Consider the following 12896-nt stretch of genomic DNA (forward strand, 5'->3'; position numbering starts at 1 on the left):
GATTAAATTCTCCTCTTCATTAATATTTATGTGGGAGAAATAAGTGCACAATGGAAACGAACACTGCAGAACAAAATAATTTTAAGGGAATATTTTCTTTATTCTCTTGTCAATGTCAATGACCAAAATTATCTCTTGTGGGACTGCTGTTGAATGCAGATGTTTATGTTGAAGGATTTTTTTTATTTCACAAGAACTGATTAGGAGAAAAATAGCATAAAATATTCTACATATAACTATTTTTTTCTTGCTTTGGTTTGTTTGGTTTTTTTATCCAACTAATTAGAGGCCTTCGTTGTATGAAAGGACATGATGAATATCTAGCTTCTAAGAGGAAGAACGTAACAATTCTTTAAAGGTACACTTAACTGTTGTGAATCCTTATCTAATTTTAGGATTGGAAATCCATTTCTCAGTTGGGAAATTGTATTGTCCTTAGTATAAATAAAAAAGCAGGTTTTATCTTCAGTAAGATGTAAGAGAGTAAGAGAAGTCCTTGTTATGGCATGCTGGTGAAGGAGGAGGTGCTTAGCAAGCATAGGTTTGGAACCTTAAGCATAATGTGTATTTTGTTTCTTGACGTACTTCAGTTAATTTTTCTATCTGGCAGTTGTGACATCTTGCAAGTTCTTCTTAGGTCAAACTTCATGGTGAACAACGTAAAACATAAATCAAGATGGATCCTTTATTTTGACAGTCATGAAAACCTTAGCCAAACAAATTCACTGAAACAGCTATTTTCATGTTCACTAACATCATGGCATGTCTTTTTTTTTTCTTTTTAACCACTTCTGTATTGTCCCGTATCAATAGCTGCTCCAAACCCCGCTGCAAGTTGATGGGAGGAAGCAATAAGGTAGTGGAAATGCAGAATTTCTGAGGTGAAGATCATAAGCATCAGTAATGGCATAATTCTCGTCAGAGTTGTTAATCTGCCATTGTGTTATGCTAGTTTTACACAGGTGTGATATAAGAAGTGAGGGAGAAGAGATGATGCATTTGATACCGATTTTTATATAGAGCAACTGGCAGTTGATATTTCCTTCAAATATGCCCCCATGCTTCTTTCTTTCTGTCTGAGTTCCAAGAGGATTTTATCTTTAAAATAATTGCTACTCTTTGGGTTGAATATCAGCTTGTTATAGGTTCATATTATGAAGTCTGTTGATTTGTTGAATGATTACGGTTTTGCTTTTCAGTTATATTTTTAGAGATTTTCTAGCAAAATTATTTTATTTTTCCTGTTGTCACTGCTATTGTTAATTTTATGATGAATTGAAAAAAGCAGAAAAAAAGCGTCACAATATGCTTTAAAGTCCTGATATGGCTTATAATTAAACTGACTTATACAGGTATGATCCACCTTCTTAGATATTATTTCTGTTTCACTATTTGCAAGGGTTCTTTAAAAGTCTTCTGGTGAGGAGTTGATGTAATCAAAGTGATTATTCTTGGAATGTAGGTCACCAAAGAAAAATCAATACACAGGTGTTTTCTATTTCTCCAGCATCATATCTACTGATTCTGCCTTGTTACTAAAGATGTACACACTTTTTTTTGCTGTTCTGACCTCAATTATAGATGATTTACAGATGCCTCATCTTCAGTTTGATTTTAAAAAAAAGGAGAGAAACATTGCAAAGAAAATTTCATGTTAATGGTAAGTGGGCAGCATAAAAAACTGATACCTTACATGCAGATTCTTGTGATGAATCTCCCTTCTAGCACTAGATAGAATCATTTGTATGGTCAATGTGAATTTAGTTCAGCTAAAAGGGAAAGCTTTGCTGTTTTAGGAAATTACAGGAAAGATAATCAGTACTGGCATCTGCGGGTCTAAAGGCATTATGTGGCAGAGAACAACTAAATTTTATGGCATTATCTGACCTGACACAGAGTGACTGTGGACCAGCCTTGTACTGAACAAAGTCCAGAAACACTGTTAAATGTGGATCTCTGTACAATATTTTCCAGTGAGCCCATTTTCTCAGTTCGTCCAGCAAGCTGACTCTCTCATCAGCCTTCAAATGTCTGCTTATCTTCTGGTTCTGAAGCCTGGGGGGAAATGAATCCGTCAGACTGCTTTGTTTCAAAATGAGGTGGATATTGGAGACCATAGCAAAAGACAGAAATACTTCTCCTGAAGGAGCCCAGAGGCAATTACTTTACTTCCTGAATGTTTACCCTAACTATACTGAATCCAAGGCTAAAAAAAACAAATGGGCAATAAGCTATACTGACTTGCAGTCATTGACCTTGTTGTGGATTTCAGCTCAGCAGCCTCCGCTCACTGTGCTACTGTGCTTCTTACTGTTTGTACTCTTTCCCCTTGGGGGATTACAGCAGGTGGTTCCTGCTTGAAGAAAACCACAATTATGGTCGTCTTTCAAGCTTACAAAAAGACCTACAGTTGGTTTCTAAGATTTAGAGATACCGGGTACTGTAGAGTGATATATTTTTGAAAGGGAAATAATTTGATGTGTGACTGTGCTTTCTCAAGAATTCTGTCAGAAATATTAAAACATGCAACCTGTTTGGAGTGGAATGCAAGGCAGTGATCTCCCACGAAAGTGTATTTGCCTTGTTTTAGCCTATGGAAGATTTAGCTCCATTTTAATGTACACCTTGCACAGTCTATGCAGTTGAGCACTACAGCTACAGGCACTATTGGAAATTTCAGTGCCCTCCATCATTTTAAAATCACATCTTCATTGCCCAGTGCTTCATGCTCTCTTTTGTTCAGAATACACACTGATTGCATATTGTAGACTGTGGCATAGAGTCAGATTGCAAAATTATTGCTTTACCTATTCATTTCAGTTTCATGAAGTGGCCCATTAAAATGTTAACAAGGGATGTGAACATGAGCTTTGTGTTTTCTTACAAGGTAGAAACAAGAAAAAATGATTTATTTCCTGAAACAGCTAATAATGCATGAAAAGTATATTGTCACCTCCCCACCCCTTCTTGTGCCAGTCCAAAAAAAATGTCCAAGATCAGGTAAATCCCTATGAAAGCGTGTCCTGGTTAACAGAGTTCAAAGCCAAAATATTGTTCCGAGCCAAATCTCATTTTCAAGTTGTTGTGATATTTGAAATTTAGAATTAATTCTAGTTTGTCATGCCTATCAGGAGAGGCTGAAAATTTGTAATGTCCCTTGTGATGGGGAAGGAGTGTGCCTGATTATTGTAATTCATAGGAAGAAGTCACAAGGATGAGAGGTGGATACATTACTGAAGTTCCTTGGCATGGGACTTTCTGGCTCCCAGGCTGTTTAAATACAAGCCATCTGCTTTGCCTCACTGCAGACAGATTTCTAATTTTTTGTATGAATGATTCTGGCGTTTTGTTTTCAGCAAAGGATGGACTAAACTAGTGGCTCTAGAGGAAGCTCTCCACTCTCGCCTGTCAGCTCCTTCTTCCCAGAGTAACCCTTGTAACTGAGCAAGCACCTTGCAATTTCTTCTGTGTGCATCTGCAGCTCTGTGCGGCCACGTAACCTCCCTGTATTTCTAAGAGAGCGCATGATGACCCTCATTGTGGATTTAAGTTTGGTGGCTTAATCCCACTGTTTTCTCTCGATTTACAGTATACCCTCATAAGGGTGTCTCGTGGATGACACAGAAGCTGAGGAGAGCATTGAAGGAAGACAGAGGCTGGGTTATTCCTAGAGATGATGCAGATCCATTTTTTCCATGTTTCGTGAAACTGGTATATATCTGAGAAATAAGGACTCTGTCACATTTTTTAAAAAGTACATGGCATGAAAGGAAGGTCTAGGAGAGTTCTGAATCTTTTACAGGTAGAGTATATTAAAATTCACCCCAAATACGGAAGCGAAGTTTGTGAGTTAAAATCAATTTGTGGTGATGGATTTCATTAGCAGATGTCTCTTCTGAATGTCTTTCAATCTGTCTTGTTTTCCTGTACCAATTTTGCCTTGGATTCTGGAATTCTTAGAGGTGTTTTGATAAGTGTTCAATAATAATGATGGTTTTCTTCCCTCCCAACCTGCCTTAATCTCCCTTTCAGTGTTTATGACCCATGTCACTGAACAGATGGTAAAGTGCTGAAAGAACTTTACATGTAAAGAGTTTAAGATCTTACTTCAATTAAGTGTGTAGGGACATTTTCTTATATGTGTCAGAAGTTGGAAACAAGGTGACCTCAGAGCAACATTCATAGTCTTAAAATATTTATTTTATTCTGTCATTTTTCTACAATCAACAAAATTTCATTATTACAGCTTTGCAAGAAAAAAAGTTCAAGTAGCTTTTTTTATCTTTTTACCAAAGATATCTTGAAAATTGAATTTCCTTTGCCAAAGCCGGGATCAGAATTCTTAGTAGAGTTTGTTAGTAGACTATTGCTATTATATTTCAATTATTGAAGGCAAAAGCTATAGAAATACCTCAAGCTATAGAAATACCTTAAAGCAAAAGCTATAGAAATACCTCAAAGATGGTGCATGTTTTAAGGGAAAAGAGTTAGTAATATTTCTACAGTTTCAGTGCCATTGATATGGCACAAAGTCTTAATATGTTTATTAAAGAAACAGTCTTCTGTAATGCAAAACCTACTCGAAGGCTCAAAACACAAAGCCTTTTCTCATTTAATTAAAATAATTGCATCATTTTTTTCAGGTGAGCTCAAGAGAGCTAAACATCGTGGAAGGAGGCAGACTGATTGTTGTCATTACGCTAGTGCTGTTGTTGCTAATGGTTCTCAGTTCCACAAATATTCCTTTATATAAATAAAGTAATTTAAAGGATTTCAGGATCATCTCATTTTAATAATGCAGCTTTCTAAACAGTTTTGGACACCCCTGGAAATATCCGTATTTGTGGTTGCTTAGCTAAAGCAGCTGTCTCGGGGCTTACCCAGCGGGAATTCTAGTACTGAAAGGATGCACCAGGACATGCGATGTTACCGCCATTGCTGTTTCTCCTAGTGGAATTAGTGGCTTTGTAAATTAATGCATACTGAAGGCAGAGGTATTTTAGTCAAACTGAATAACCTGAGTATATTCTGAGCCAGTGCAAAAATATTAAACTTTGGAGCATGGTGGGTGAGAAACAGAAGCTAGTGAATAACCTGGCTTCCACTTGCCACAGGCAAGATGTGTGGCTTTAATCCTGAGCGTGGATTACTGCGGTTAGAGTTGCTGCCCAGATGGTCTGCAGTCTGTAGTAGACTATAGCTCTGTCTGTGTCCACGCCAAAGGTCAGTAGAGTGGGGTTATGTTGGAATTAAGGAAAAGGCAGCTTATATACAGTTGGGATAATGTTGTGGCCCAGCCGGTACTCTGGCCTTCCTGAGCCTGGGAGTGAGGGATTGAATGAGTGCAGGAAATTTGGTTATAACTCTACACGTATCTGAATTTTGCCTGCCTTGGTAGTTGGCAGAACCATCTGAAAGTGATGGTTTTAGTGAATTCTTAATATAACTAATGCAGAAGTTTTTACTTGTCAGGCAAAAATAGAAAATAAAACAGATGTTGTCTGCGCTCCATCAGCATATACTCCCAATATCCCTCTTCCTGGGAAGAGGTTGTACCAGAAACATAGGCAGCTGTTGCATACAGACCTAGCAGTAAAAGAACATAGAGGGCTGTGGAAACCTGAAAGCGAACAGAAACTGAAACTGAGTTGACTGGTCTTGCTGTCTAGATCACAATGCTTTAGACCTTTAGGAAGCAGCATTTCAGGGGAAAAGGGAAGAAATGTAATTCTCACATTTAGAAGCAGTGAATGAGCGTCATGACATCGGTTCATCAAGTCAAGCTTTCTGTGATCCTGCTGTTCATGTTCATGCTTATGTGTGTTGGGTTTTGAACTGTAATTCAGATGTATTTTTAAAATGTATTTAGTGATGTGCATTTCAATGAGATTGCATTGCTTTTGCTATTTCCCTTAGAAATATCTTGGCATTTAGTACTTCAGAAGACAGTGACAGGCCTGCTAACTCTTATGAAGCTCTTAGGCTGGGTTATCTAAGATGTAGCTGTAACTGTGATTTCTGCAGTTTTTCCAGGGCTTTTTGACTTGTGTTTACAGCTGAAAGTGCAATGGGGAGGGTAAAAGTAAGTGAGAGAGTGTGTACAGATAAATGGCTGTGTGCCAGATGACATGAAGAACTTTTATTTCCTCATTTTAACTTGTCTTGTGGGTTGGCAATCATTTTCTTTTTATTCTGCAGCCATTAGGAGTAAGATTTCCCTGGATGGGAAGTGGGAAATAGTGATACCTGTATTAAAGTTAATATGTGTATCACTCCTTGCTGCCCATGTGTTTCTAAGTATTTTAGAGTCAGCCTCTTGTGATGTTAGTTTGTTAATCTGGGAAACTGGGTCTGTAGTATGTTCGTGCAAGGATAAATGGAGTGCATAGCGGTGAAGTTAGAAGTCTAATCCTTGGGGATTTACAAGTCAATTACAGTATCAGGTCTGTAATATTTAACGTCTCTGGCGATAATTATATTGAACTTTGAAAATCAGTTTATTAAGTACACCTAAAGTATTTTCTGTTAGATGTTCAACTGGTAGCGAGCTGAAGTACAGAAAATGAGTCTGCCTGCTGTTACCTGATACGCTTAAGCTTCTTGCTACACTGTGAGCCTAATTTACCTGTCGTGTCACTGCTTCGTTTTATTTTCTACTTGAATCTCGATGTACAGAAGACAAAAGGGAGGTCAAAGTTTGACCTATGTATTGAAATGTCCCGCATTGAAATTTTTTGGTTTGTCCTTTCTACTTGGAGGGCTACAGCTGTTTCTCTATGTATTAAATAATTTTTAATATTTTTTCCTTCCCTCAACAATAAAACATGCATGTTGGAAAGGAAGCCATACATCCTGATGGACTGCGTTAATGATAAACCCATTTGTCTCAGGAGGCTCTCCATTTTGCTTACTTTTGTCCATCTTCCAAACTATGTGTATGTTGTGCTCCTATATCTTCTGCAAGATGCTCTTTCTCTGTATGATCAAGTCTGACTTTTCTGCCATTCTTGAAGTGAATTTCTTCTTTTGCAAGACTTTTGACATTCTAGCATTGTTCATCAAGTGTTCTGAGTTCCGCTTTTAGCTAAGCCACAGGCTATCCTGCAGACTCAAACACTGTTGGTTTTCAAATCCTTTTGTGGCATGAAAAGCCTTTGTTATGCTCAGAGAATAGTAAGTTCCTAAAGCGCCATGGAAAGAAGATTTTAATCTGCAAGTTGTGTCAGGTGAGCAAGATTTTTCTGAGGATGTCAAGTGAGGCAAGAATAGAAACCCATTTCAATAGGCTTATATCCTAAGTACTACACTCAGTATGCTTAAGAGTTGGGAGAGGGATTATGTCACATTTAACCCTTTGTTACTTCCTGTTGCTTTCCCACACTGTTACCTTGTGTCCAGCATAATCAGTAAATAGAGGGGCTTTTTGAAAGATTTTATTTTTCTCTTTTTATGTGATCATCTTCTTAGGAGGCCTGAAGGATGGATTGATAGTGCCAACTAAAAGGATTTAAATTAACCTGCTCTGGGGGGACTTTGGATTACAAATCTAACTTTAACTTGAACACAGAAATAGTTCTTTTCTGGTGCTATAAATCACTGGCATTTCTCTGCTGTAAATCACTGGCTTTTCTTGGTACTGGAATAAAAGCAAATCCACATTCAAAGTCCTGCTTGTGCAGAATTTTTATTCTGTACTGTGAAACTAGTATCTTGGGCAACGCTGCAATAGGAGTTATGTTTCACTCTTTTTCTTCCTTCCCTTTGTCCCCGGGTTGATAGTACATAAATGGATAATGCAGAATCTAGGATGTCCTTGCAGAATTAATTTTTGAATTTTAAAAGGACTACCTTTTGCTGCCTAGCACACAGAGTGCTGACTACTGAGATACTGTTGCATGTACAACCAGGAAGGCTGCAAGGAATCATTCTGATTAGTGCTGCAAGAGAAAGAAGGAAACTACACATCTGCAATACTTTTGGTTTATTGCAAAATTTTACCTTAACTCTGTCTCCTTATGATTGAGAGCCTTAATGTTTAGTTGTATCTCCTCCTTTGTGAGGTACAACAATGTCATTCTCCCCATTTAAGATGTTATTTCTATAGCATGGAAATTACCCACAGCGATGTTTACTGATTTATTTAAGAAATTCAGAGAAGCATGTGGTAGAGCAGGTAATTAAGCTCACATTTCTCAGGTCTCATTCTGGCCCATGCTTGATCTTACTTAATCTGAAAAAAGGATTAGGATCTTTAGAACTGTACTTCATGGGTTCTTCCCTTCTGTGTAGCAGTTTTCTGTTGCATGGATATATGCTTCTTAGCATTTTACAGAAGTCGTTTCTCCTCCGATGACAATTGGCAGTCATCTCACTAAATTACTCTTGAAAGGTGCCTTAGGAGAATCGAATGCTATTTCTGAAGTGTTTGAATAAATAGCAGAATGTGACAAGAGTGTACGTAGCTTTATTGCCACTGTTGACCCTTAGCGCAGTCCCAGTTTGTTTTTTCTTTGGAATTAATCTGTGGTTAAACTCTGAGTCCAGCCTAATATAAGAACTCTGGGCATAGGTGGTGAAATAAACAACTTCTAATTGAGAGTGAATCATCTGTAGAATTAACTACTCTTAAGCTTTTTCAAACTGTGAAAGGAGGAGTAGGAAGCACTTAATGAATGTGTTTTTAATCGGGCAATTTGTGTTTAGCTCATCAAGCTAGAAGCATATTAGGCTTCTTGTACAGATCACAGATGGCAAGAGCAATTGTATATTGTACTTAAAACTTAATGTAGCTTAAGAGGTTGTGATAACATAAATGACAGATTTCTTTATTTGGAATTTAATGGATGCATTTCAAATGGAATGAGGTAGTGACTTAGTGCTTTTTAAAATTTAATCCTTACCTGCTTTTATCTCTGTCAGTTTTCAGGCACCTGCACGGTTCCTTGTATCTGTGTACAGCATTTGTTTTGCTCAGGGTAGCTGCCTGGCTTGTGTCCTAAGCAAGCATCTTCTATGGGGTTGTGCCAGTTTGCAAAGATGTTCCTAAATGGGTTGGAAAGATGCTGCTAATGTAGGCAAAAAAGAAAAGAAGAAGAAGAAAGAAGAAGAAAGAAGAAGAAGAAGAAAGAAGAAGAAAGCATTTTTTTAAACCTGCTTTTTTTTTTTCCCCCAGAGCTGTAACGTGTCACCTAAATCCCTTGACTGGATAGGGCAGAACCATGGCTTTAGGATTAGTGCGTATGATGGATTTAGGATTTGAAGCAAACATGTGTTGCTGTGTTTGCATCGTATCTAGTTTTTACTGCCTAGAGAGAAATGTTCTTTCTTTTATCAGGCATGTCCATTAAAATACGGAAGAGAATATTCTGAGAAAAGATGAAGACTGGTGCAATGATATTTTGAAGAGCTGTACGAGAAGAAAATGTGATTGTTCTTTTTTTTTCAGACCTGGAAAGAGACTGAAGAGCTTAAGCACCTGGACAGATTCACAGTGCAAGGCAAGGGTGGCTCAGGAGGGCAGAGAGGGGAATGGATTGTACTATTAACTTTGCACTTATTTACAGCAATGGATATTGTTGGTTGATTTTGAAGAGCAAGTAGAGCTCTCAGCAAGAGCAGGACATGCAAATCTGTTTGTAATCAAATCTATAAAAGGGGTACCTTTATTTAGGAGTTGCTGTCAGAGGGAGGAAGCAGCATGGAGAAGCCAACAACTATAAATTGGTACAATGTCGTGGCGGATGCTTAGCAGCTGGTAAAGTAGCAAAGGAAAAAGAATATCATCGGGAGGCCTTTCTGTCCAGAAATGGATTCATCTACATACCATCTTGCCTCATGGCCCTGTCCATGTCCATCATGTGTCTTCTTTAAAATGTTGAACTGAAACCCACCCAATCCTCAAAAATAGACACATAGGTACGTCACATAGAATAAAAAGGATTTTGTTGGGATTTTAATATTCTAAATATGGACTGGGAGGAGGCCTAAATTTGCTGTGAAACTGCTCTGTTACAACCCGAAAAATACCATTGGATTTTGGAAATCACCGATTATCTTGGTTTTTCCTGATAATATTTTTAAGCTGTTACATTGAAAATGTGTACTACAGAATCTTGATATCCATTAAGGCCGTCAGTGCTTGTATTCAGTTCTGAAGCTGCCCTTTGTCTCAGATATGGATGCCTCAAAATCTCCCTTGCTTCAAAATAAGTTCTCAGTGGCCCGTCTGGCTGAAGAGTTTTTCTGGGTTGGTGGCAGCATCGTAGCTTCTCCGAGATGGAAAATCGGCCATATTGGTAAGATGCAGGCTGAATACCTGCCACTTAGTTGAACAAGATGGTGTCAGCTTGAAAGCTTTCATGTTTAAATCTTATTTCATGGCAACTTTGTCTAGCAGTAGTGTGGGGGAGTGGAAAAGAAGAACTTGAGACACAGCCCTAGTCCTGTGTTATTTTGCATGATCGCTAGTGCAATTTTTCAAGAACCTCTCAAGTTATAATTTCATTACTGATTTCTGGAAAATTACTACATTCTTCTGGAAAAGCAAATGCAAAGTTGTACATTTTGACATGTGCAGACCTTTTGAAATTTTCTATTGCATAGATAGAATCCCTTTCCATCCCCACAGTAAGATGGGTTTGCTATCTGCCAGAATTTGTACACCTCTTAACTCTTTGATTTTTCATGCAATATTTGTGGTTTTCAGTCTTTGAAATGAGCATTTAGAAGTACGTCTGTTGTGTTCTTCCATAGTAAGTCACTGGACTCTTGGGAGGTTATTTTATGAATACTGATATACAATGGCAAAATTCTTAGGCCTCACTAGCTATCTGAGAAGGGTCCCTTTCTGCTTCGTAGCAGCCTTTCTTTTAAATAGGTAATAAAAACAGAAACCTAGTTGGGAATGGCTAGAGAAATTAGATGTTTCTTTTTCTAGTAAATACATTTTAATAGCAATCTTCTTGAGCCACTCATGTCCATTAAGGAAATCTGCAGTGGCCTTGACCGGAACCATCTGTTGCTTTGGAAGGACTTTTTTGTCCTACTTGTCTGTCAGCTTCATCAATCAAAGACAATTTTTTCTTTAACAGGAAAGTTGGAGGTATAGATAGCTTAGAAACTAATGGGAATTTTTGCAGAGGTCCAGAAATGCCATCCTACTTTGCTTCTGCATTTCGCTGGATCCAGATGGCTGATGGAGTCTAAACTGAGAGATGGAGAGCTGACAGACTGACCTCGAGTTAAGCACCCTAATTTCCACAGCATTAAGATCATCTCTTCTTCCATTAACATCTCATTTATTAGGGGTTGTGCGCTTGAAGGATGGATTCAGTCTTGCATTCTGTCTTGTACACAGCAAACACTGTCCCAACCATTTCTTGCAGAATCATACAGAAATTTTCTTTTTCAAAGATCCTTTAAGATCTTTTTTTGCCAATGAAAAGAATAGTAGAGAGTCCTGAAATTTAGTGAGGCTTGAGTCAGTGAGAGCAAATAAGGGGGAGAAAGTTCTTGCACTAATAAGAGGGTTGGTTTAAAAGGTGAGAACAACCTGCTCACAAGGCTGTAGGAATGTACAATGAGACAAATGAAGATTAATGAAGTCGAACATGGTCTGTTTTTTAATTGGATCCTGGCATAATGACACCAATCATCCTGCTGTACCTGGTCTATGAACACTGTAGACAGAAAATACTTTAGGTTTACTCTTGATTGTGCCACTCACTGCATGACAATGTCTCCATTTCTGGGTTTTGTGGTTTTCGGTTCTGGTTTGTAGTTGGTTTTTTTGTTTGTTTGTTTGTTTATTTTTCTGGTTGGTTTGTTTTATTTGGTTTGGGGGTTTTCTCTGTGTGTGTGTGAAGTAAAATCCACCCAGTAAGAAAACTCCAGTTTTTATGTAACAGAAAACCGAACCAGTATCTCCCTCAATGAGTTCATGTTGTAAGGAAAAGGACTGTACTTTAAATATGTAATAATAAAGAATAACTAAGTATAAAATAAATAAATAAATACAGTTTAAAGACTAAAAATAAATAAATACAGATGGTTTGCCTCCATTATGAACGACAGGATGCTAATTTCGGTATGTAACAGAAGTTGGTTTTAATAGCAATTCTTGATTTATAAGGCAATGTGTCAAGCAGGAATTACTACTGATGTATTCCGTTAGCATACGTGCCTGTATAAGGAGCAAAACCAGGTTGCTGTAGCCAACAGTTAATGTTAAAGCTTCTGTGATAAGACCATTACTTGAGTGGATGTCTTCAGGGTCAAAAGTGACATTCTGGGAGCCTTATTATGGGAGCGGTAGGATGAACTGTCATGGAGATTTCTGAAGCTCACAGAAATCAATTGTACGGTTGCAAAATTTTCGAAATACCTTCTAATTCCAAGACTTTTCAGCTGAACAGGATTCGCACCACACTGTATTGGATATATTTGTTTGCGTGTGTGTGTATATATATATATATAAAACATATTTTATGTCCTTTTATATTATTATATTTATGTATTGATTCTTATAAAGATTTGATGCCTCCTGTCTAATCTGAAACTGATATTCCTGGCAGGAATAGTTGGAACCAGTCAGTTCTTTGGTTTACCTCTTGATGAGGCAGTTATAGCTGCAAAACCTTTTCCAGTGAGGCTGTTAAAAAATGTAGCAATTATTATCTCTTCAATGGATTTGTAGTGCTGAATGTATGACAAGTGTGGGAGTCCTCTGTTTGCGTGTGGGAAGGCTGATTTTGTTTGGTAATATTTTAAAGGATCCCCTTGCCTTATAGGGAGGGGTTTCTCTAGGCTCACAAATATGCTGCATCTTCTGAAGGCCCCGAAGAGAAATAAGCCTCTGAAATCTATTTTCCTCTCCTTGTAGTGTTGAGAAGAATGGT

General features: G+C 37.8%; 1 protein-coding gene across 2 annotated transcripts in view; it reads left to right on the top strand.

The window, feature by feature from the left end:
* PLCH2 (phospholipase C eta 2) overlaps positions 1 to 12896 on the top strand; it is a gene marked incomplete at both ends in the record, with an annotated part of 103422 nt that overhangs the window by 43205 nt on the left and 47321 nt on the right. Inside the window, one exon of one of the 2 annotated variants that reach the window (XM_082493698.1) lies at positions 10175 to 10295. The exons of the other annotated variant lie outside the window; for it this stretch is intronic. Within the exon in view, the coding sequence (XP_082349824.1) occupies positions 10175 to 10295 (121 nt within the window). Of the gene's footprint in view, positions 1 to 10174; positions 10296 to 12896 lie in introns of those variants that run through there. 2 annotated transcript variants of the gene reach the window in all.

This window comes from Vanellus vanellus (genome assembly GCF_965231255.1).
Source record: "Vanellus vanellus genome assembly, chromosome: 20".
Taxonomy (NCBI): domain Eukaryota; kingdom Metazoa; phylum Chordata; class Aves; order Charadriiformes; family Charadriidae; genus Vanellus; species Vanellus vanellus.